Here is a 24,235-nt window from a genome sequence, read left to right on the forward strand (position 1 = left end):
AGTTTCAAGTCTGAATTATGATTAAAGCCTTGTTTGATTATCACGCTTTGAAAAACTCGCTGAACTCACAACAGTGTCCAGCATCATCCAACATTAGCAACAGTCTCTCAAATGCAGGTAAAGCTTGTAACACGTTTTTTTTTTTTTTTTGCTTCATTGAAAACACTGACATCACAAAGAACATGGTGTTATTTCAAATCCTTGATAGGTTTTCTATATAAAACGTGGTGAAATGATTTCAGTGTATCAGTACTTTTTGAACATTTTCAGCATATTTGAACAAAATCATGATAATACAGATAACCGTGATAATTTTGGTTACTATATATGATTTTTTTTATATCATTTCATCTGTAGTCCTAACAACTCTGCTACTATAATACATAACTTGGCATTTTACATGTTGAGTGGGGTTTGGGTCATCGATTAAAGCATATTTTGTGCATTGGGCAGTGTATATGCAGGTATTAAAAAACCCTGACCCGCGCATCACTACTGTAGGTAGTAGATTTGTCTCTGATCAATTCTCATTGGTCAAGAAAACAGTACTTGACTGGTAATATTTCAATAAGGCCAGTAAAGTCACTTACTAGCTTTTGGCTTTTCCAGAGCTTTCAACTACATTGAATGGTTTTCATCACTGCGTGGAGCTTGCTCAGTTGTCATGGAGATATCTCCATGAGTGAAGTGTGGAACCTCTGAACTAAGGAACTGTCTCCATGACAACTGAGCAGTTCCCCAATCCATACTGAGGTCACATGATGACAACTGAGATATATTGCCATAACAACTGAGCAAACTCCATCTGCTGAGGATGTCTGCAATATGCTGTTGAAAACTGAGAAAAAAGCTAGGGTTTTTCTTTTGTTCAAATAAAGAAATTATTTTACTAAATAGATTAAAAGGGTGCGAATAAGTGTTTGCTAAATTTATGTGATATCTTTTCATATATGGCTTGTACTGGCCCTTGTGGTGTTATTGTAAATGTATGAGCTTTTAGTTTTGACTGTTTCATACAAGGCCTTTCATAATATTTCCTTATGTTTACTGAAATAAAAGGCACTTTTTCAAGTTGCGATTAGATATTTATGATTGTGGCTTTCTTGTGTTATAGATTTTCCTGCACAGCTTGATCACTCTGTTATGATTCACCATTGTGAAAAGCACATTCTCCCAGAGCTTTGTGATGTATTATTCATTTTCAGTTTGTCTCGGATTCAGATGATGGGGCTAATTATTTCTGAGGCTAAGCAAGAAATTGTGTAAGGTACATGACGAAGGGCAGGAAAGGAGTCGACTTTGAGACACTTGTTTGTCCAACCTCAATCAGGTGCCTCTCTATGAGGGCTTTGAGGTCTCTTTAATAACAGCTAGCCATCTGCTCAGGTGCCCAGAGCATTTTTGTTTTTTCCCTTTGAGGCTTCAGCAACCCTTGGTGTGATGCGAACCAGCACTAATAATCAGTTGATGAATTGTTCAGTTGTAGCTCATGTTACAAAGACAAAGATGCTGGCACCACTGCTTTCCTCTATGATTAAAACAGGTTGTTTACTTTTCATTTCAAACAGCCATGCTGTGACAGTGTTGCACAGGAGATTTATGCACAGCACCGCTCTTCGTTGGTAATTAGAGATGAAAATATCAGATCCCTCAAGCGACATTTTTTACGACCATGTCAATGTAATATTAATAAAACAATAGGTAGCCTTTGCAAGTAGTCACTTCTTGTTTAGTAGAGCTTAATGCAGTGGGTGTCGATAGAAATACATGTAAATATTAAAATATTTCTTCCTCACTAGCAGGCAGGTTGCTGAACTGTAGCAACGAGGCTGTGACAATCCTGTCACCGAATTTGAAGCCTACAAATCGTCTTGATTTGGGTCAGTGAGCCCGAACACAACAAGGGGAAAAAGTTTTTCCCTTTCCTCATTATTGATCGCCATAAAACATAAGAATAGTGTTTCAAATGACAGTGTGACGCATTATCGTGCTGCCTTTGTCATTATCTGACAGAAGGAAAACTCTGATTATCCTTCACTTTCTTTGCCTTTAGAGTAATGACCACATGATCTGCAGGACAATCTGCACCATGACAAGCTAATTAGCCAGGGAGACTAAGAAAACTGGAAAGCGATCACACATCACTAGAACTCCTATGTAATGAAATCTATTTAGCAAGAGGCCGGCCTTTAGTTTTGGCCTAGCAACAGAGATAATTCCTAGTCCCTGTTGAGTCAGTCAGTCAACCTGAGCTGAACATTAATCCTTAGAGATTGCAGGATTTCCCAAACTGAAATAAATAAACACAAAACTGCCTTGCTAGCTCATTATTGTTATAACCAAGATATCTGCTGAAGAAAATAATTGTTCCATGGACAGATTTTGCTACTACATCTGCAAACTTTTAATTTTTAAGCTAACAGCATAAGTCACCAACTCACCAGCACAGCTAATGGAGGATGCCAGCGAGTCAGTTTATGTGTGTAACTCCAGAGCATTGTAAAGTCAAAATTTATTTTAAAAAAAAGGATAATTATTTCCAAAATTCACAACATATTTTTTTTTATCTTACATGGGCTACTGCAGCAACAAACCTCTCTGCCACCAAATTTGAGGCCTACAAATTATTTTGATTTGGGTCAGTGAACCAGAGCACAACAAGGGCAAAAAGGTCTTTCCTGTCCTCATTATTGACCACAAGAAAACATAAGAATTCAGTACAGTGCAGCGTGCCGCCTCATCGTGCTGCCATCATCACTGTCTGACAGAAGTGAAGAAGATGACAGAAAACTGTGATTGTCATTCGGTTTCTTTGCTCTCAGAACCTAATGACCACATACTCCGCAGGACCTGCTGCACCATGACAAGCTAATTAGCCAGCGAGACTAAGAGCAAATTATAATGACACTGTGTTAGTGCTGCGCTAATGTGCTAGTGATGCACAGGGGTGTTTTCTCTCCCTCTCGTCTTCTTTCTCTATCTCTTTTGCCTTAACAATGGCGTGCTCAAGACCAATTAAAAATAGAGAGCTCTCAGCGCACTCAAGGCCTGTCTCTGCAACTCTGTAAAGGCCAGGGCTCAGCTATTGTCTACGGTATTCAGAGGAACAGATTTATTATTATTCCAATGTAGGCCACCTTCACCTTCCATTACAATGATGGCTGAACATGGAGAACATAGAGGCTGGTATGAAAAATGAATTAGTAAAAGATGAAGCGTTCCTGCTGCAGATGCTACATACATTCATGTTGCTGTTCAGAAATGAAGGGCACACCGATGAAACAGAAATGAATGATTTTCATTATATGAGGAGGATATTTTAGATGGTATTAACAAGGACACTGTGCCTGAATGAGGGCTGTTACACAGAAAAAATTAACCATACGTCGATTATCTGACAATTCATTTTCAGAGGCCATAAATGAGGAGGTGTCACAAAACTGGTTCACATTTGGTTGTGTCCTCAACAATCTCTTGGACTGATTTCAGTGAATGTCTGTCATTGGTCAAGTGTTTATTTCGATTAAAGGGGAACTCCACCCTTTTTACACATCAAAATTTGTTTACAGGTCTTGGGGAGCATAGTGCTATGTAAAAAAGTTGTGCAAAGCCTTTTGTGGCTCCAGAGGCAGATAAATGAGGTCTGAAAAATTGCTTTAAATGATGTCACGTGAGTCTGCACCGTGGGGCCAGAGAATGAAATAACCACCTGCCACCTGCCAAATTCAGGTAAATGTAGTCTAGAGCAGGTTTCAGTAAATCTGCCATCACGGCATTAGTTTTTCTCATATTAATAAATATTAACTTGTGGCATAGTGGTTAATGTTGGTGCCAGGTTCTGACAAGGAAGAAGAATGTGTGGAATATAAAAAGACTATCAATAATGAGTCCTACAATATTATAGGAGAGCAATGCTAAATCAGCAGAGTACTCTTTAAAAAAATATGGTACAAGATTCATTTGCTATTCTGAAACACTGAAACACACTAAAAAACAAAATGCAAGAACCTTTATTCTACTAAAAAAAAAACTGAATTATACAAATGAATGATTAAATAAGTAATGAAACTAAACCATTTTTTCACAGTGTTGTGCAGAGAAATAATACATTAGTCTCATAGCCTAAAAAAAGAAGCTCCTCTTCTGGTCTGGTGATGTTTCTGTATCTCTTGCCAGACAGCAGCAGGGTGAATAACCTGCCCGAATTACGATGAGATTGACTGATGAGTCTGTAAACTTTTTCTCCTTGTTTCAGTTTCTTTTCAAACAGAGGAAAATCCAAGGGAACCAAAATGGTTCACTACAAACCACATGACAACATTCACTCTGTTTACTGGACTGATGTGTCTGTGGCAAGAGTAAGAAAGTAAATACAAGAAGATGGTCCTGTGTTCAATTGCATTGTCGTGCAATTTGACACAGAGCTACAGCAGAGCTGGAATTTGCTCATAACCATGGCGATTATCGGTTACTTTGCGAGGCAGCTGGAAGTGCGGGATCACACGAGAATCCATCTAGCCAGGTTTCAAGTTATCCATTCATGTCCACACCAAAAGTGGTGCAGCCAATCAGCAACCAAGGTGGGTCTACTGGCAGCTAGAGGCAGGTGTGTGGTTTTAGGTGTGACAACAACAAGACCTGCCTCTGTAAGCGACTCGCCTGAAACAAACAATGGCAGCTCCTGGAGAGTTTAGCATAGATATTACAATAGCATTAATTAAAGGAAGAGAGAGACGTTTCTTGACGGAAAAGATGTTTTCACTCTTCTTCCAACATGGCAGACAGATGGTTCAGCCAATCACCTGCCGAATGTTTTTTAAGTTGCCTGCACTTTTCCAAACAGTTCCTACGGATGACTTCTCAGATGGTTCTGTGTAACAAAACGTGTCAGATTGACTATTGAGGCAATACACAAGATATATCCATTCTTCTCCAGAGTTTGTTTGTTTGGACCAGACTGGTTGTTTTGTGTTCACACCAAGGAGGAAAACAAACCAGAGTACAATTTTACTGGACTAAAAAGCATGGATGTGAAATACCCTTCGTATCCTCTGGGCTCTGCACATTCACCTCACTTTATTGATATCATGGATGTTCACTAGATGGATACCAATTATGTATTGTTCACCTGCTAGACAGCCCTCCTGTCTTGGGCCATGCTAAAACCAAGCCAATTTGTAATGTACAATGTAATGTCAGAATGCTTTCTATTCCTCTTTTGTTAAAGTTAACAAGAACAAAAATGACATCCAAAACTTCATTAATTAAACTGTCACGAGGTTGCAGCATTGCCGGCTGAATATCTGGTCAGTGAAGTGTTTTCTTCCCACAAATGTTCAGGTTCGGCTGGACATGAAGCAATCCAGACTAACAGCCTTAGTGGTTTAATGGTATAATGAGCCATACAGACAGAAACATGGACATAATCCAGGTGAAGCTTCCATCAGGTTAATCCTTTCACCTGTCAGCTCACTCCCAGCACACTGGCAGAGCAGTTGGGAGTTGGTCACAGCTTGCATCAGTCCATATGGGAAAGCTGGTGACAAATTGTTAATCGCTAAAGAACTAAATAGTTTCATTTGATGGTTTTCTAGCACCTAATTGTCCGATAAAATAACTTTCTGGTGACCACTGGAACTTTCTTTCACCACGATGGGTGTTTTGCATTAAAGCCAATTTTTCTGAGCATTACTGCTCTGACATTATCTTGAGGAAACAGGCAAAAAATAATGACCATAATCCATTGAAAGACTAGAAAGTGATATGCAGTATGAATCCATGCTTTTATGAAACAAGCAAACTCAATTTAGCAATGACAGCTTTTCAGGATTACAACAATATGATGGGACAACGTCCTAATTTCCTCGTTGCCTGCAATAAAGTCTTTCATGTCATGTCTTTAGGGACAGTCTTTTTTGTGATCATTGTAGAAAGCAGGAAGAGGTTCATTTAGGGTTGTTGGAGGAGTAGACAGAGACCAGTGACCTGAGACAAAATGTGAGATGAATCCTATTAACCCTTTTTTCTATTGCAGTCAGGCTTCCGTGTCTGACTGCGAAAACTCTGAGGACGCTATCCAAAAAGAATAACCAGTATCATGTGTATATAATTCAAATGTACTCATATTGTGGTGCAATTCGCTGAAAAAAACAAAAACCCAAAAACTTTTTGCTAGCGTCGTCTCAGGTTCCCTGGAAACACACAACGGTCAAACTAATAACTTGAAAACTATCGGTCACATCAGTAGAATCTTATGTACTGAAACTACTCCAGCAAGTAGGTCAACCTTAGTAACAACCAGCATTAGAGACAATTTGTAGTCCATGTTGAGTCTGCAAGCCAACATGAGCTAAAGTTAATGCTTTCTAGAGAATGTGGGATTTCCAAAACTGAGTAACTACTGCATAAATAAACACAAAACTGCCTTGCTAGCTCAATATTGTTGTAACTAAGATATCCGTTGAAAAAAATATTTTTTCCACGGACAGATTTAGCTTTTACATCTATGAACTTCATCTGTTTTTAAGATGGTAGAGCCATGTTACATGCGTGTTACCAGAGCGTTGTAAATTCCAAATGTCAAAATTTATTGAAAAAAGACAGATGGCATAATTTCCAAAATTCACAACACAGTTTTATCTAATGAAATATTCTCCTTCAATCCATACTTGTTTGCCCTTAAACAACAATTTCACAGCAGTAACAAAACAGTTTTCTGTATTGCTGCAGTGCTGTATTATAAGAAAGAGTACTGCAGTCCAAAGAGCAAGCTGGAACCACACACAGTATATTAAATAGGTTGAATCCCTGTGTAACATGTAGTCTCTGGCTGTAGCGAGTTGTTTCCTCACTGCCCCCTCCTCCCTAGACTCAAGGGAGTTCAGGCAGGCTGCAGGAACACTGCAGAAACACTGCAGGAACACTGCAGGAGTGCAGGACAAGTGCAACATTGTGTCAGTTGTCTGTCAATGTAAAGTTAACCCCATTATCCTGAAAACAAAAGCCCACTGCTCTGAAAATAGACACTCTGGAGTTTTACTTCAGTGATTGCCTGCCTTTTGTCTGCCAGCCATTGCTCAATTTAACTGTTATAAACATCTACTCTTTCTAAAAGATCACTAATGATTTCCTACAACTCAAACAGACACTAATTAATTCTGCAAACATTCAGATAAGTTTTTTGTTAGAGTTGCAAGTATTTCACTTTAGCATGTTTTTTTCACAAATCTTAAACATCAGCAACAACACTGATGATAAAATGATTCATTTTGTATCGACATCGTAGCTTACTTTTTTTTGCTCCAGCTCTGACAGTTAGTGTTGCCATGGAAAACAACAAAGAAATATTTTTAGCGATGAGACAAGACTGTGCTCTCATGCTCATCTGATCATGTTCTAAATGTCTAGTTGACCCATCAGATCGCTTAGGCGAAACTACTTGTTGTGTAATGACTTTCTAAACTTAAAAACACGACTGTAGTCATGATGGACAAACACTAAAATAACCAAATAAATGCACTGCATCAGGGTTACATGGAGCAGTTACACAGTTTTCAAACAGACTAGGTATGAGATATCCCTGAGCAGTTTAAGAGGCCACATTTGTACATTTTCTATTTTCCCCTGATTCCTTTTCATAAAAAGATAAGGAAGGGGAATATGGTCTGATATAATTTAGTTCACACAAATAGGCTACTGTCTAATCCTAATCATCAAAGTCTATAGGTTGAAGGTATTTAGATTAATTATGAGTTGAGTGATGGTCTGAGCAGAGGATATAATTTGCAGTAATGACTAGCGCTCATTATTTCTCCTCCATTCAGGTCCTGAACTCTGTGGAAATCATTATGTGGGGGGAAATCAGAATGAAGGGGCACTCTTTAAACCCAAACCCTCCAGGTCTCATTTGCTAATAAAATTCACAGAGGTCACCACCGCAGAAAAGCACGGCTGCCGCTTCGGAAATGTCAATGAAGACAGGGCTATTCTCACTGTCTGCCACCAATCAAAAATGCTCTCGCTGTGAGGGTTAGGCTGTTAATGTGAACAGCCGTGGCCTCCGCTCAATTTTCCAGAACTTTCCCTGTGTCCTTTGAAACATGAAAAGGGGCTGATAAAGTAACACTGAATAAGTTTTGGGCTCTCCATATGAAGGACCTGCCAGGTTTCTTTGAAGGTGTCAAACAGATTCACCCAGAACCATCCATCATGCGCAACACGTTTCAGCCCTGTCATTTTAGTCAGGTGCAACAACTGACCCTTATTATGTTCCCTGGCTGCATTCTTTGTCGCTGTGTGTCAATCAACAGCAAATCTTAATGGCTTAATATGTCATCTTAATATGCACCACGCACTGTTGGCGCTCCACTGCAATAAATGGGTCATATAATAGCCCATTTGCCTGATACAAACCCATTACACAACAGAGAGTGTGCACGTGGCACCTAGCTGCATCATTAGCCTTAATTCCACATAACGTGCACACTAAGGGGAAAAGATACAGTATGCAAATATGTCCTCCATCATGACAGTACAGTCCGCTGTCATAATCCTGTTTATAGTAATGGCTGCAATCCTGTTTGCTCAGACCACTGTACACTTCTTAACCCCCACAAACACGCTAAATTGAAAATCGCAGTCTGTCATCCCCAGGAATTAATTCACGAATTGATCAGACGTTGTAATTTGCTGTTCTGTTTTGTCCCCTAATCATATAATGGGGTTTCTCCTTAACCTCACAACCTTGCCAACGCTGTGTAAGGTGTGATTTTCACACAAAGTTGTGAATGGCTCAAAAGCAATTAGCTTATTTTCAGAAGACGCGGGCTCCCTCCCTCAACAGCAAATCCCATCTTTTGCTGATGTGATTTGAATTCTGATTAAATTTCTGACGTCCTTCAGTCAGTGGGTGTTCTCTCCTCTCATATTTTAAGTGGCCATCCTTCCTCCTTCCTTCATTTGAATGGCGTAAACAACACCGGTTGTCCAGGTGAAGCAGAGGGGCTTTGTCAATTCATTACTTCCTTATTGAAATGGTCAAAAAGGTGAACTGTTTGCCTTTTAAGACAATCCGTCTTATCCATATGCAGCAGCCGCACTCTAAGTAAAGCACCCCTCTGGGTTCAAGAGTGAGTTGCATTTCCATGAACGCATTATGAACCTGACAAGAAGGACCAGAATAAGAGATGATCATCGTTACAATGTGAAGAACCTATGAAGTGTCCTAATATGACTGAAGCCTGACAAAACCAGAGGACTTAACTGGTTATGAAACAGTCTCAGTTTATCACTGATGCCTCAATATGACCTACATGAGCAAACAAGACCATCTGCAAGAAGACTGGCTATTTCTATATATTTATTTTTAATGCCTGCCACTGGGTCATATTCTCCATAAAATCAAATAAAATGACCCTATTTTTACATTTTCCCAGGCAAAGTTACAGTGAGAAGCATATTAGCAAGTTAAAACAAAGCAGGAGGAGATTTTGATTTTGATCATTTTATTGTTATGATATATTTTGTGGTTATTTGCGGTTTATTGCAATTTTTGTTTGTTTTTCTTTAACACTAGAAATTTCCAAAAACCTTGCAGTCTTCCTGATTTGTATTTCAGCAGCATCAGTGCTATAGTGCATATAAAAGTAGTAATTTGAAGTTAAGTCTTACATTCAACTTTGCCTGCCAATTCCACAAGACACAATCAATAAAATAACATATTATGCCAAAATGAATAGAGGTTTGAGTTTTGACCCACTAATTTATATATATGTATATATAAAACTGATAAAGGAAACAAAAAAAAAAAAAAGTTTTTTCCTCCCACTCCTGCTTTTCAGGCAACAGAAAAGATTTACTCTTCCTAGAGACCAGGTGTCCCACTTTATGTGGGACTGCGCAACATTTTCATTCCTTGTTCCACCAACTGATACACTGAGATGATGACTCACAATTTAATTGGCTGCAGTTTTCAAAAATCAAACCTCCAGGATAGAAGGGGAGACGGGGAAATTGGAGGATCCTCCCAAAGTCATAGGCTATGCAGATTTAGGTGAAAATATGATGGAAACTATTACAAATAAAAGGTAATACAGCTACAACAAAGATTGGGAATGTACTCATCTGTTGTTTATTATCTGCTACCCAGAGGACAAAGTGTGAGATAGAAATGTTTATTTTTAAGTTAGATAGACATATCAAAATTGTCCCACACAAACATAACCTTCATGCCACATTTGGCACCAACTGACAGCATATTTTGATGGCAGCATTTCGTTGCTTTTGATCCAAGTAGCCGCACACTAAGAAAGGCACCCTTCTGGGTTCAAGAGTGAGATGCATTTGCATGAACGCATTATGAACCTGAGAAGAAAGAACCGGAATGAGAGAAGATCATCGTGACCCTATAAAGAACCTCATCCTGTCAATCCGTCTCTATTGTCTAGGTGACATTATCGACCAAGGGTGTGCTATCAAAACAAAGACCACGCACAACAGAGAGACAAAAACATTCAATTTCTCTCCCGCAACATATTTAGAGCAGACATTAAGATACAACAATAAGTCATTTAGCCGGAGCTGCATTTGCTATTGTGTCTAGCATAATACAAAAACCCTAATTAATCTGAGTTAGAGGACCTTCTTTCTCCTCCTCTTGCCATTATTCCCCAGAACGAGTCTCAGGGGAGAGCCAGGGAGCAGCAGCCTACTGCTGGCAACATCCATGACACCATCACAGAGGAGGCAGCCTCTGCACCAGCTGGGGCTCACTAAAAACAGCTTCCTTCTTAATGGCATCTGGACATCCCCCCTCCACCACCCCGCAGCACCACACTGCAAACTTCCTCAACAAGTCAGCCCCACCCATTCTCTCTGAGAAAACTGCACCATGTGGAGAAATTATAACAACAGAGGGTTGGATGGAAACTAGAAAAATCTGTGTTTTTTAAGTGATGATACAAATGTCTTTGATTTAAGTGTGGTAATTTTCTCTTCAAATAATATCCAGGCCAAGCTAACATCTGACTCCGGCAGAAGTGCATCCAGCTCCATTCTCCAAGGCCGAATGAGTGTCGTCTTGGCTGCGATGCCTTTATTATCATTGTCCAGGACAGATGAGGCTTGCTGGTAATAACAGGACTAACAGTGACAGTTCTGCCGGGGGTTCCTCCAGTTGGCTCAGGAGAGGGAACACACTGGGGAGTGCCCCACCAGACACACAGTTCCTCAGAGCTGGGCTGAACCACCCTAAAGGAGCCAAAGCATGCAATCAGAGCTGTGCGGAGGGATAAACAAGACTACTCTTCGTCCAGACGTAGCAATTAGGTAGGGCTCGGATTGTCGTAAACAACCAGGAGTTTCAGGCACTGCTCGTCTCTTCTGCGTGTGACCAGAGGGTTGTTTTTTCTTGTTCTGTTTCATTTCACTTCACCATTTTGGTACTCTTTTATTTACATGAGGGGAAGGAAGTGGGCCAGTTTGGTCTTTGGTTGCAGTACGAGCTTCACAGGATGAAGGAGAGTCCTCAACAGGCTGACATCAGATTCTGCACGAGGCCTCTCATGAGTTGTGTGTTCTCTACACTTACCACACTGACATAGCACATTAATGCAGCTTGTTTCCTACTTATTTCACAGGCCTTTGATACATGTTTTTGTAAGCTGATAATAGATGGGGTGCATATTCCAAGTCTGAATGTTTTTAACCCTTAATAAAAACAAGAAATCATAATACTGCATAATGAACTTGGCGCTTGTGACTGTTATGATATCTAATTAGAAATAATGAGTTTAAATCCAACAGTCAATGCTGAACAGCAATATCTGTCCACTATATCTGCTCACAGAAGCTGCAATATGATTATGGTTGGGAAAGACTCTCATGTCATGTCATGGCAATAAACTAAGGTTGAAGTATGATTAGGGTTGAACAACTAGACGACTCAGTGAAGGATAAAGGGAACATTTGGATTGTTTGAAGTAGGTTTGTATAAGGTAATCATCCATATGACTGATTTTGTCAATGGAGTCTGGTTGGTTTGGAGAGAGCAATATTTGGGTCATTTAATAGTGGTTTCCTGCTGGAAAAGGTGTCCGATGACAAGGTACAACAATGAAAATACACCTAAAATGAAATAGATTTTTATAGGTGGGCCTTTTTGGTGGCTAAAATACTTATTATTGCTATTGTAGTACATTGTTCAGCCTTTTTTGACAGAAAAAGTGCCGTTACACAAGCCAAATGTTACTCTCTCCGAACAAACCAAAGTTCATGGGTGAAAAAGTCATGCTACACCACCCTGACCTCAACACACTATACAAAAATGTAAAAATACTAAGGTAATGTGCCATTTTTTTGTTAGCCAAGAAACACTGAATTGTCATTTTTATACAATAATTTGTGTACAAACTAAACATTAATTAGTGAGCCTCAAAGGTTCTGGTAGTTGAATTTTGTCATGGACAGAAAGAAGCTAGCTTCCAGCTTTTTCCAGTATTTATGCTAAGCTAAGCTAACTACCTGCTGATGATGAGTATGGTATTGCTGCCTCCAAATGGACCTCATGAGCTGGTGGTTATGACATGGAAAGGTGTCTGCAGAATATACTTGGCGTGGCAAAACTCCTTCCAGCACTGGCCCTGATCATGTGTTCTGGATGCCATATGGTTCAGATTCAGGATTCTCCAGAATTCAAAGGGACACTGGGATTGGAGAGCTAGATCTTTAAACACTAGAAGGATTTCATTCACTTTGAAAACTTAGCCGAGGCAGAAAGGGTTTTAATCATCATTTAAATCAAACATTCACATTGGTGTTAGGAACTGCACTCCTTGGTCAGACACTGTCTACAACCAATCTTAAAAGTGTTTGAGGTAGCAATGCCTTCTGTTCAGAACAATCTGTTCTGAGAGTATGATAAGGTCGTTTTGTGAAGATTCATAAGTACAGGTTGAGAGTGAGACAGCAATCAAAGGTGAGATAGCTTTTCCACCAGTGTGCCTTTCACATAAATGCATTTCTACCCATCAACCCCCTCTCCAGTAGCCCTAAAACAATTTCAAGCGTCAAGTACACTACATTTCACATCCCTTTCAATGCGGTCAAAGAGGAGAGATTACAATTTCGCACGGCAGGTTGAGTGCTCACACTGAGAAATGGAGAAAGAGCTGCAACCTGTTAATTACACACAATTCAAGACGCACGCACGGGTGGAAAACAAGCCTATGTGAAGGGTACTCAGACTAGGAAACACAATCAGAGACACCTCTTCACCAGACATGGGATTTTAATCAGATATGTTAAATTTAGACCATGTGCGAGATGTTAATTTGTAGGTCAAGGCTTTTCCAGATTTCGCTGTAACCTTTGCCCAGCCTCCATGTGTCCCAACATTAATCAATTGCGATAGAAAAAGTCGACACTTCCCCCTCCATGGAAAGCAATTTCTCTAGGGCGGTTCAACACACATCATCCTGATGTACACACAAACAGGTCTGGGCACTGGCTGCTTAAAATTAGTGAAGGCCTGCTAATTAATTCCCCCTCTGTCACTGGGGGGGCCCAGTGCAATCTATCTGTGATGCAGTCTTTGTGAGATTAGGCGTCAGATAGGGGAGGAAAACAATATCCATTAGTTTGCAACGCTACCTTTGTTATAACACAGGAAAAAAAAAAAGTCATTCCATTAGTCTAATTCCTTAGGTGCCTTCTGCTCAGTGGCGGTGATATCTCTGCATTTCAAATCAAATGAAAAGCGATCAATGGAACATTAAAGAGACAAATTGTGTGCGACAGACACAAAATGCAGGGAAAGCATTTTAATGAATTTCAATATGTGGCTGACGAAAAGGCCGCTTTAATTAAAATGGATCTGAGTATTTTTGTATCAAATGTTGCTTTTGTCTCAGTTCATGTGATTGTCCCAAAGATCTTGTGCAAAAGATACTCATGTGGGAATAATTTGCATCAAAGCCACTGGAAACCCATATCCACAGTAGCCTTCTAACTGTGTATTTTGGGTCTTATATAGACATTGATGAGCAAGAAAAAACGCCGCCACCACCAGTCTGTAACCATCTTTTCTTCGTAATAAGCTGCTACAACTTCTCTTTATGTACTTATTCTTCATCAAAACGGCCTGACAGCACAGTACACACAACTTTACTCTTCAGGGTTCACAGCGGGGTCAACAAAACTGTTACACACATGGCTCCACACTCATACCTGTCCCCCGTAAACAATGGCAGGTAGGAACTAATTGAAACTAATGGTGAGGGCAGGAGAAAGACAAAATTAAATCTTAAGGTGTTATTAGAATTATTCATTATTTCAGGTAGGCTTTTAAAGTTAAATACCACAAAATACCACACAATTCATGTATATACTGCCCCTAAAGCCAGAAAGAAATCTCAGTTATTTAACAGACTTGGAGAACTCCTTACAGTTGGCTTCAATCTGCTTTTATGCAGTTATTTTAATACAGTTACATCAGAAAATGACAACAGCTGTCCTTATTGTTTTTGATTGCATGTCTATGCTGAAGTTTTTATAGATGTTTCTATAGGCTTTGTGTAGCAGAGTGGTTCTACAAGCAGGTCAGTGCATCATTAGATGGTTTCAGAGAGTTACAAGCTTCATCAAGCATCATGAAAACAATACAGCATGTATTGATATTAGAAAATGTACTTTGTAATTTGTACTTTTGAATACTAAAGTATTTTTAAAAACATGTACTTTTGAATACTTAAGTATTTTTAAAAGCAAGAGCTCTAGTACTTTAACTCAAGTAAAATTTTGACTGAGCAACTTTCACTTGTAGTTGAGTAATATTTGACCAGGAGTATTTATATTTTGACTCAAGTACTGGGGTTGAGTACTTTGTCCACCACTGACAATAACAAACTTACTAACCAATCAAGGCAGCAGTAGTCCAGCAACTCTGGCGTTCTGGAAGGTAAAATTACTGGTTTTGTCAGAGGAGATCTGGTGACTTTGAAGAGAGCAAAGTCAGTTCCCCGTTGGAAAACGCCATCTGACAGCCAAGTCAATCGGTGAAAATATTCTGCATACAGAGCACACTTAAACTGATACAATTTTTTAAAAGATGGCTAAAATCTGTTTTGTTGCCGACCCTGTCCACAGCAGGACATTGCTTAACTTTTGTGCTGGTTCTCCCGAGGGAGATGTCAATCAAATTGTGATCTGCTGCACCTATGCTATAAACAGCAATTACAAAAAAAAAAAAAAGGATTAAGAATATTAACTTTTATTTTCACTCGACTTGGATATCATACATGCATTTTTCTATTTCAAGCCAAAGTTCCAGAGGCTTTACTGTGTCACACTAATTATAAAAGAGAAGAAAAAAGTGTAACTCAAGAAGAAGTTAGAAATATTGCTTTCACTTTAAAGTTTATGCTTACAAGATAAAATAGTACTACATGAACATATAAGCTGTAATCAATACTTATTAGTCTCCAACACTAAGTTGTTTACATGCAGCCTTCCAGTATATTCCAATTATAGTCAGACATATAGCCTAACTAGAAAAATGTCTGATGTAAACACCTAAATCATCAGACTGAACTGGCCATTCAGAGACGGATTTAGTTTCGAGGGAAAAAAGCATAACATAAAAATCTGTCATGTAAATGCTCTGTCAAATTAGTTGCAAGCTCAGAATATTTATAATCGTTGTGCGTAAAGCTTGGCCACTTGAGCCAAGTAATATTTTGTATTTTCAAGGATACTCTTTATCATGGCGAATGTCACAGACAGCTTGTAATGAGGAAAAGCACTATATTCTGATCCCTTCTCTAACTGGAGGCTTTGTTTTGTGTGATGGAGTCAAAATGTGAAAATCCAGCAGTGTCAGGTTTTTTAATCTAATGTGTTTTTCTTCACTGGTTTGAATACCTTTTTGTTTAACCACTGAGTTCTTCCTATTTATAAAAAAAAAACATTTGTTGATACAATAATAATCAGTGCAGAATACTGTTTTGTTACAGTATTCTTCTCCATACAGTGGTTTATTCCCTGTATGGAGATGGTTTCATCATTTCTCCTCTTCAGGAGCCCGTGTCACTGTCCTTACCTGAGGGCATCCATGGATCTGATGAAGACTTCTCTCTGGTATTGGCCTGCTCCCAGTCAAGGTCATCGTCTCTGCCTTGGCTGTACCCACACGCTGCCAGCGGCTTCTCAAAGTTACAATCGCCTGTGACAAAAGGAAGAAATTTATATGGTTATACAGTTTTTCCATTAACTTGCTGCTCAAATGAATGAATACATAAATTAAATTCTCCTCTTTTTTTTCCCCAGCGGTATTCATAATGCAATATGCCAGACAATGAGATGCATTTAAGTGAGACAGAGTGAAGGATTACTGTAGTAGGCGAGGCACAACATACATTACCATCATTAGCAACACGGCAGTCCAATTTCACAATGACAAGTATGAAGTGTCCAAACTCCATCATCGTTAGGCATTATGTTCTAAAACTGCACCACCATCAGGGATAAATTGATTTATTTTCCTTGCCGGCCACAGAACTTTGCTGTTCATGCGCCCTTACTGCACAGAGCCACTCTAATCCTTTTTACAAGCTGCTTGCAAAATGACAGCAAGCAACCATTAGGGCCAGACTTCAACCAGGCTTGTCGTGTGATCGATTAATACAAATGCCCCTTTATTTCTCACACCTTAAAGGCCACGTAGAGAATGTGAGAGTTGAGCTTTTTTTCCACTCAAAGTGCCTTTCAATCCACTCATAAATCTACCAAAAAGGCATAGTCAGAACAATATGTGCCTCGAAAGGAGTTCATACTGAGTAAAAAAAATATGTGTAAAGGCAGCTTTTACACAGTTCCCACTGGGTAAAAGGTGCCTTTACACATTTTTTTGAAATTTTTGGTTGTTTTCAGGGAAGGCAAAAAATTATATTATACAGATTCAGATACTAGATTACATTGGTTTGTGTGACGCAACATGACAAATACGACATAAAAGACGTAATAATAATAAAGCGACATTTAAATAAGAAGACGAAAAAGGCACAAAAGATAAAAGACAATCACAACAATGTGAAAACGGCGTAAAAGGTGTAACAAGACAAATACAATGTAACAAGATTAAAATGGTGTAAAAGATGTAACAACTACAAAAACAACATAACAATACATAACAGACAAAATGACATAACAGGACGAAAACAATACAAGACAAAAATGATGTAAAAGATGTAACAAAACGAATTTGTCACAACAAGATGAAAACAACATAATACATAACAAGACAATGACATAAAAGATGTGACAAGACAAATATGATGTAACAGGATGAAAATTACATAACAAGACAAAAATAAGAAAATATGTAACAGGAAGTAACCAGAAAAATATGGTGTAAAAGATGCAACAAGACAGACAGAGAGGGACAATACAAAACAAGATGAAAATGACATAAAAGATGTAACCAGACAAAAATGACTTAACAAGACGCAGCAAGTCAAAACTGACAGAGAGGGAGAATCGACCACAGAGAAAACATTAGGTTCAGTTAGCTTTGTACAGGAACAGCCGGTAGAAATGTCCTTCGGAAGACAAATTTTTACTTTTTTACTTTGAGTACATTTCAGAGGCTGTGCTTTTTCACTTTTCCTTGACTAAAGAAGTTGAATCAGTACTTCCACTCTTACCAGAGCCTTTTTTTTCCCCCAAGTATCCGTTCTTCTACTTGAGTGCAGAATGTGTGTACTTTTGCCACTGCTGTTGATAACAGATGCACAATATATTACCCTGCTTCTTGCCAGTAATGAATCCAAAAATTGAATCTGTAAATGTTTGCCTGCACACTGCTAATATGTTTCTAAACACAGATGACATACAAATTTTATTGCCTCTTGCTGTGTCCTTTGAGCCAGAATCTGTGCCAGGCCAAAACCAATATCTCATCTCTTACAAGCTTCCTCTGACATTCTGCTGCATAAAGGCTACGAGCTGGGCTTTTTGTTTTCTCATTTATCTCCCCGGTGACATTTACAGTACACGTGCAAATGAGTGGCCAAACGAGGAGAACACAGGATAATTAATATCTAGCTGCATAGGGCAGCTGCTAATGATAGATTTGCTGCTTTGTCTGTTTTTTGAGGGGGTGGACATAGAAAAAGGGAGTGATTGCCAAAGTACCCCAGGTAAAAGGTTGAGGAATCGTTCAGAGCTTGTTCAGAAACTCATTGCCTCCTAACCATAATAGCCCAAACACATTAACACATCTAACTACCTGTGTTAGCTAATTTTCCTGCTAACTGTGAACATCACAGAGAAGCTAACGTGAAAATAAACAAGGCCAAAATAGCAAAACAAAGAGAGATACTATTGTTAAGAATTAGCACAATAAACAAGAATAAAATACTTACTTGGACATGGACCCCATGTCCATGTGGCTCTAATTAAGCTAACGTTAACTTTGACAGCTGTTTGTTAACATGCCAGCCAGAACAAATAGTTATGCTAGTGGAGTGTGTCTACTTGGTCTAGCAGTCAAAAAAAAAAAATGATTTGGCTTTAGCTGATTTTTCATACCTCAACAGTAAATTTTTTCTACCTTCAGTTATGCTTTGCAAACGCCTCCACATACATTAAATGGTGACGCTCTGACCACTAACCGACCGAAATTGCTCTCAGCTAGCAAGCTACAATCACAGTAGAAAAAACTCAGGTGTAAGTAAGAAAATTGCCATGACTTCCCAAGATTCTTTACAGAAAGGAGGCGTTATTATTGACATTAGTGAAACCCTTGCTTTTTCTAATATGACAAGTCAAAATGTCTGCTATGAAAAAGGCCTGTGATTGACGTTAATACACATATCTGTTGTCACTGTAACTCAATTACAAAAATATGCACTGAACACTTTCCAAAATTCCTTATTTTTCATGCTTAACTCACCCTACTTATGCCACGCTTAATGCAAATGGTTCTACTCCACTTATTCAAATGTGTTATAATATTAAGACATAATCTTATTTTTACCTCAATATCATCATTAAACTTTTACTACTATGTCCAGTGATTAATCATGTTTTAATGTACTTAACTGTAGTACAAGAGGTACTTGTAGCTGACTTCACTGAAGTAATGTCACTTGATTCCACTTAATACTAGAGTAGTTCCATTACTAGCATCAGGAATGCCTGCGATACAGCTTAATCTGAACTGGGCATTGAGTCTATGCACCAATCTGATATATTAGCCACAAAACAGGACCTTGCTTCTCCTCAGCAGCGACTCATATAACAAATTCTTTGGACCTGAGTCAGACCATACAACAATAGCAATTATATCACATCCATACAAGGCCAGTAATACACAGCTGTTAGAAAATAATAATAATAATAATATATAAACTATATGTTTTTAGCACTGGTATCAGATTGCTTATCAGCCGATATACTTCAACTTCAGGTATCGGAATTGGAAAGAAAAATGTTATCTGAACACTTTCTATCAATTATGTTGTACATTTTTACTCCACTTTTTCTGTTTGACAGTTTTAGTTTTTGCATTGCAGATTTAGATTATTAATATAAAATACAATCAACAAACAAATGACACTGCATTTTTGTAGATTATGCTACCCAGCAGTATATAAAGGGGTTAGAATTAGGATTACTGCAACATTAAGGTGATTCTGACACACTGATGTAACAATTATAAACTAATAATATAATATATAATATTCAGAAATCTGCTTAGTGAGCTGGTTTACTTTTGATGAGTGTATTTTGATGGTAATACTTATATAGGCAATGCACAATGTTTAATGCGTGACCATAACTTTAATCGAAGTATTTGTAAACTGTGCGTAAAAGATTTGAGTAGTTTTTCCACCACTTTTAAGATCTTTGTAACTCAGTTTTTAAAGGTTCTGTTTGACGCTCTTTATTGATTTTCAGAACCACACGGGCCGCAGGCTACAGAATCTTCACATCTCCTAATGCAAAAAAAGAGGAAAGATTCTTAATTTACTCCACAATTTTTTATCTCCATATACATTAGTTTTTTTTTCTCCAAGCTATTATGCTAAGCTCATTAGCATTTTTTAACAGCTGTTAGCTGCCATTGTATAATTGGGTGCGAGTTGGTTCATTATTCTGTGGAGGCAGTTAAGAGATGGATCCACCTATAGCAGCACAGTACACAGCCTGTCCAACCTGGAGTGCTAATTGTTGATTTGAATGTGGAGCAGCGGTAACAGGTGGCCAAAAAACTTATTCCCAAGACTCTGAATGAGGGAATCTGAGTGACAAACCCTTGTGAGTCATCATCAACATGCCCTTCAGAAATGCTCTTAAACCCCAGCATTTCAGTTGGAGCTGTTCTTTGGCCAACACTAGAAAGCTGTGGTTGTCCTCCACCTCCCTGGAGTGACTGTGTGAAACTCTAGGAGGACCAAGGCGGTGCTGAAAAAAAGAGCATGCACTTCATGCTCAGGCAACTTTCTGTCTAAATAAATAAAAATATCTGTGTTGCCAAGATGTAACTTGGAGAACATTAACATGAGTCTTTGGCTGCAGCGACACGGGGACTGGCTCCGTTCCATCAATATTTTGACTCAATAGTTCCAAGATCCTTTGCCCCTTGCCGCCCACCTAACTCTCCCAGCATGGTGGTGCTCAAACAAACCCAAAGAGGTGGCTTTTATTGGTGTTTGATATTCAAATCGATGGCATTGGCGAGGAGCAAAATGTATTCCGAGTCAGTGGGTGACTGGAGTGTAGAAAGAAAAAAAAAGAATAAGCACTAAGCAGATCCCATTCCTTGTTTAATTTTGAGAGGTTTTATTATTTTTAAATGTCAGCTCTGTGTTTAATAATAAATCAGGAAAATGAGAGGGGTGAGGTTTCAGTTTGGAGCTACATCCTCTTCAAAGAGATCGTTAACTGATCTGCTCTATTAATGACTCTCTTGTTGCTCAGTTAATTTGAATTCAAAAGACATTAAGAAGGGAAAAAAACACAATTCAGTTTTGATTGCATACATTTACCTACAGGAGATACAGGAGCTTAACATAATATACTGCTTATATCACCAATATGTTTTTCCACTGGTCTCCTACAGTTCAAACTGTGGCTGTAATCTGACTTTTTTTAGCTGTTTGTGATGCCAGAACTTGATAAAGTGACAATTAAAAGACTTACCTTTGAGCAGAACAATTACAAACCTAATCCTAAGGATCTGCTTATCGATGCTGATACTCTTATCGATACTACTTTCCATAATTTGCTGCAAGATATAAAGACATGCAAACATGTCAAAAGATTCAACAGTCTTTTAACTGGGGTGACTGGTAACTGTGGTTAAGGGGTGTGTTTCTTTCTTTCTTTCTTTCTTTATTATTTATTATTATCTTTAAGATTGTATAATATTGATGTTTTTTTTCTAAGAAACATGCCGAGTTGAAATACCAGCTTCAACAACAATGCTGCAGTCAGCATGTCCTCCTAAAACACCTCGTTTTATTCGCCTGTTTCACTTTTATGACTTCAAATTAATGCAGAATATTCACCACACTGGTTAGTCTGATTATAACTTGTAAGAAAACATTAATAATCTTGTAAAAGGAGTAGATGCTTAAAACGGTTGATTTGAGCAGTTTGTTAATGGAGCCTGGCAGGTAGTCACTTAGCTCCAACTCCAGAGTGTGTATTTTTGGAGCAGTGGGCGTTTGTGTTCGGGGTAACTGACTGGAGCGAAATCAGCTTACAGTGGAGGACTTGTTGTCACTTGTTGTCCACTTATACCTTAAGTGAGCATGTGTCGAAGTTGTTGCTAACTCTGGAGCTAAGCACCTTCAGCTGCATGCAACACACGAGGACCTAAACTGTACACACACTTCACTGTGACATTCACAGCTATACGTCACACACACACACTCTCTCTCTCTCTCTCTCTCTGGCTCTGTTGACTGCACACTCACTACTGGCTACGTCAGAGCTAATAAACGATACATAAATACCGACAGCAGCACCATTATGCTGCTGAGCTTATGAATATTTCAGTACTGACCATTCAAGGACCAGCACCAATTCAGTATCAGCTCTTGACAATTAGAATGCAGTGATTATACAGCAGATTACATTGAATAGTCTAGGGTAACTGTGTTCTTTTATTGATACTCTATGGATCTGAAAACAGTGGGTGGAACAAACCCATTCTGCTTTTCCATTGACAAAACTGAAGCACCATCCGCATTCGCTGCTTTAGCTGAACTATTTTGACCATTAAGACGGGCTAACAGGGTGTGAACAAGCAATAAATCAATTCGCATTGCTTTGATTGTTACGTAGGGCTCTTGTTATCAGACTTCAGTATTGGGAAATTCTCCAGCAACGCCTACAACTTTGTCATTGATCTGTTACAGAACTGCTCTGTCCTGAGGTAAACATTGCAGAATCTTGTTCTGCAGAAATTACATGTCATCATAAGCCTTCTGAAATGTGTGACTTCGCCATTGTGACCGTTATAAATCAAAAACAAAACATATCAGCGATCACATGTTGCATGCCATCAATACAACCGGCTGCCTCGGAGTCAAGAGATTGTACACATGCATGCAGATGAAAGCATCAATCAATAGCATCATAATAGTCCTTCTCTCTGTAGGAGGTTTATATCGCTGCCAGTGTGTGGCACAACCCCCATATAATCAGCCTCGACAGCTGCTGAAATAGATATCCCAACGAGAGGCTGCCAACTCTCTGAAGGAGATTTAACTTTCAATAAAAGCTTCTATGAGGTGTGGGTAGTCTGGTACTACAGATGAATGTGCTCCACCCTGTCAACAGTCGCCTTTCAAGAGAAGCAGGCAGCTTGAAGCTAAAAAGGTGGCCCTAGATATGTCATGAAACAATTTATTCCTGAGCGAGAACACACAATAGTCTTTATATTCTCACGCAGAGTGCATTTCAAAGAAATCTATCCATCTTTTCCTGGACTGAGCCAGAGGCCAGAATCAATACCTCAACCCTTCAATGCTGGAGCCAATTTCTCCTAAAGATTTTCAAGTCAGACTTAAAAGGCCTTTTGTTATTGCACCTGTAACAAAAGTAAACTTTAAGCATTAAAGGCCGTGAGTGTGTGTGTGTAAGTTTCATACTGTAGTGAAGTGCTACACACACACACAGTTCTGTCTCTGAATGGCAGTGAATGGATGTGGGAAGGTTTGTGAGGCTGGAGACAGAATGCAGGAAAAGCAGATGTGTGGTAAGTAAGGCCTTAAATGAAAAATGAGGTGAAAATGTTCAGAACGTTTCTCCTGGGTGGGGTTGTAATCGACTTTGCTCGGCTCCATTTTGCAATGTTTTTGTTTGTTTGCAAGATTACTTCTAATTTTTGAAGATTACACCTTTACATAGGTTTTCAAGAAAAAAAAAATGTTTATTAGCATCTAATTCAGGGGTGCTGATTTGATCGTCCTTGACTTTGTGGGTAATTTTGTTTCTTGTTTGTTTGTTTTTGTTCCTTTTTTAAAAGGAGAGAAGTTCCACATTTTGGGAAATACACTTGTTTGCTTTGTGGCTAAGAGCAAAATGAGAAGTTCCATACTGGCCACATATCTGTTTGTTCAATATAAAGCTTGCTTAGCTTAGCTTAGTATAAAAACTGGGGGGGAACAGCTACCCTGGCTCTGTCAAAAGGTTAAAAAAAAGTTGACTAGGTCTGCAAGAATTAGCTGATTATTTGATTTGTGGATTGAAAAAAAAAATTGTTACCAATGTTTTTGATAATTAATTAATTATTATTTTTCAAGCAAACACACAGTTTTGCTGCTTCAAGCCTCTTAAATGTAAATATTTAATTTAAGTAATATGTAATGTAAATATAGTTTGATGGTTTTCTTTGTCATTTATTTAATTTTGTAAAGTTTTGGACTGATGGATGGACAAAAGAAGTGATTTGATTCTCCTCAACTTTGTGGGTGTTTCTTGTTTCTTGTCATTTATTTTTTCAAAGTAGCTGTCCGACATTTTGGGAAAGACACTTACTTGCTTTCCTGATGAGAATGACACTAAATGACACTAAAAACCGACCCTTAGCTATAAAACAACAACAGCATATATTTCATGGCTATCAGAAATTTTTAGAAAAACTTTTAACAATGAACTTGAATGTGAGTGTTGCCCTGCTGTGATCAATTTACCTAACATCTGGTTACCATATTAAAAACGGTAGATT

General features: G+C 38.7%; 1 protein-coding gene across 9 annotated transcripts in view; it reads right to left on the reverse strand.

Moving 5' to 3' along the window:
• LOC146317867 (receptor-type tyrosine-protein phosphatase mu) overlaps window positions 1-24,235 on the reverse strand; it is a 237,728-nt gene that overhangs the window by 165,039 nt on the left and 48,454 nt on the right. For all 9 annotated transcript variants that reach the window (XM_084733216.1, XM_084733221.1, XM_084733218.1 and 6 more), the window contains exon 2: window positions 16,094-16,216. In XM_084733216.1, the coding sequence (XP_084589342.1) occupies window positions 16,094-16,216 (123 nt within the window). The remainder of the gene's footprint in view (window positions 1-16,093; window positions 16,217-24,235) is intronic.

Source organism: Lutjanus erythropterus, chromosome 12 (assembly GCF_056507025.1).
Source record: "Lutjanus erythropterus isolate fLutEry1 chromosome 12, fLutEry1.hap2, whole genome shotgun sequence".
Taxonomy (NCBI): Eukaryota; Metazoa; Chordata; class Actinopteri; order Lutjaniformes; family Lutjanidae; genus Lutjanus; species Lutjanus erythropterus.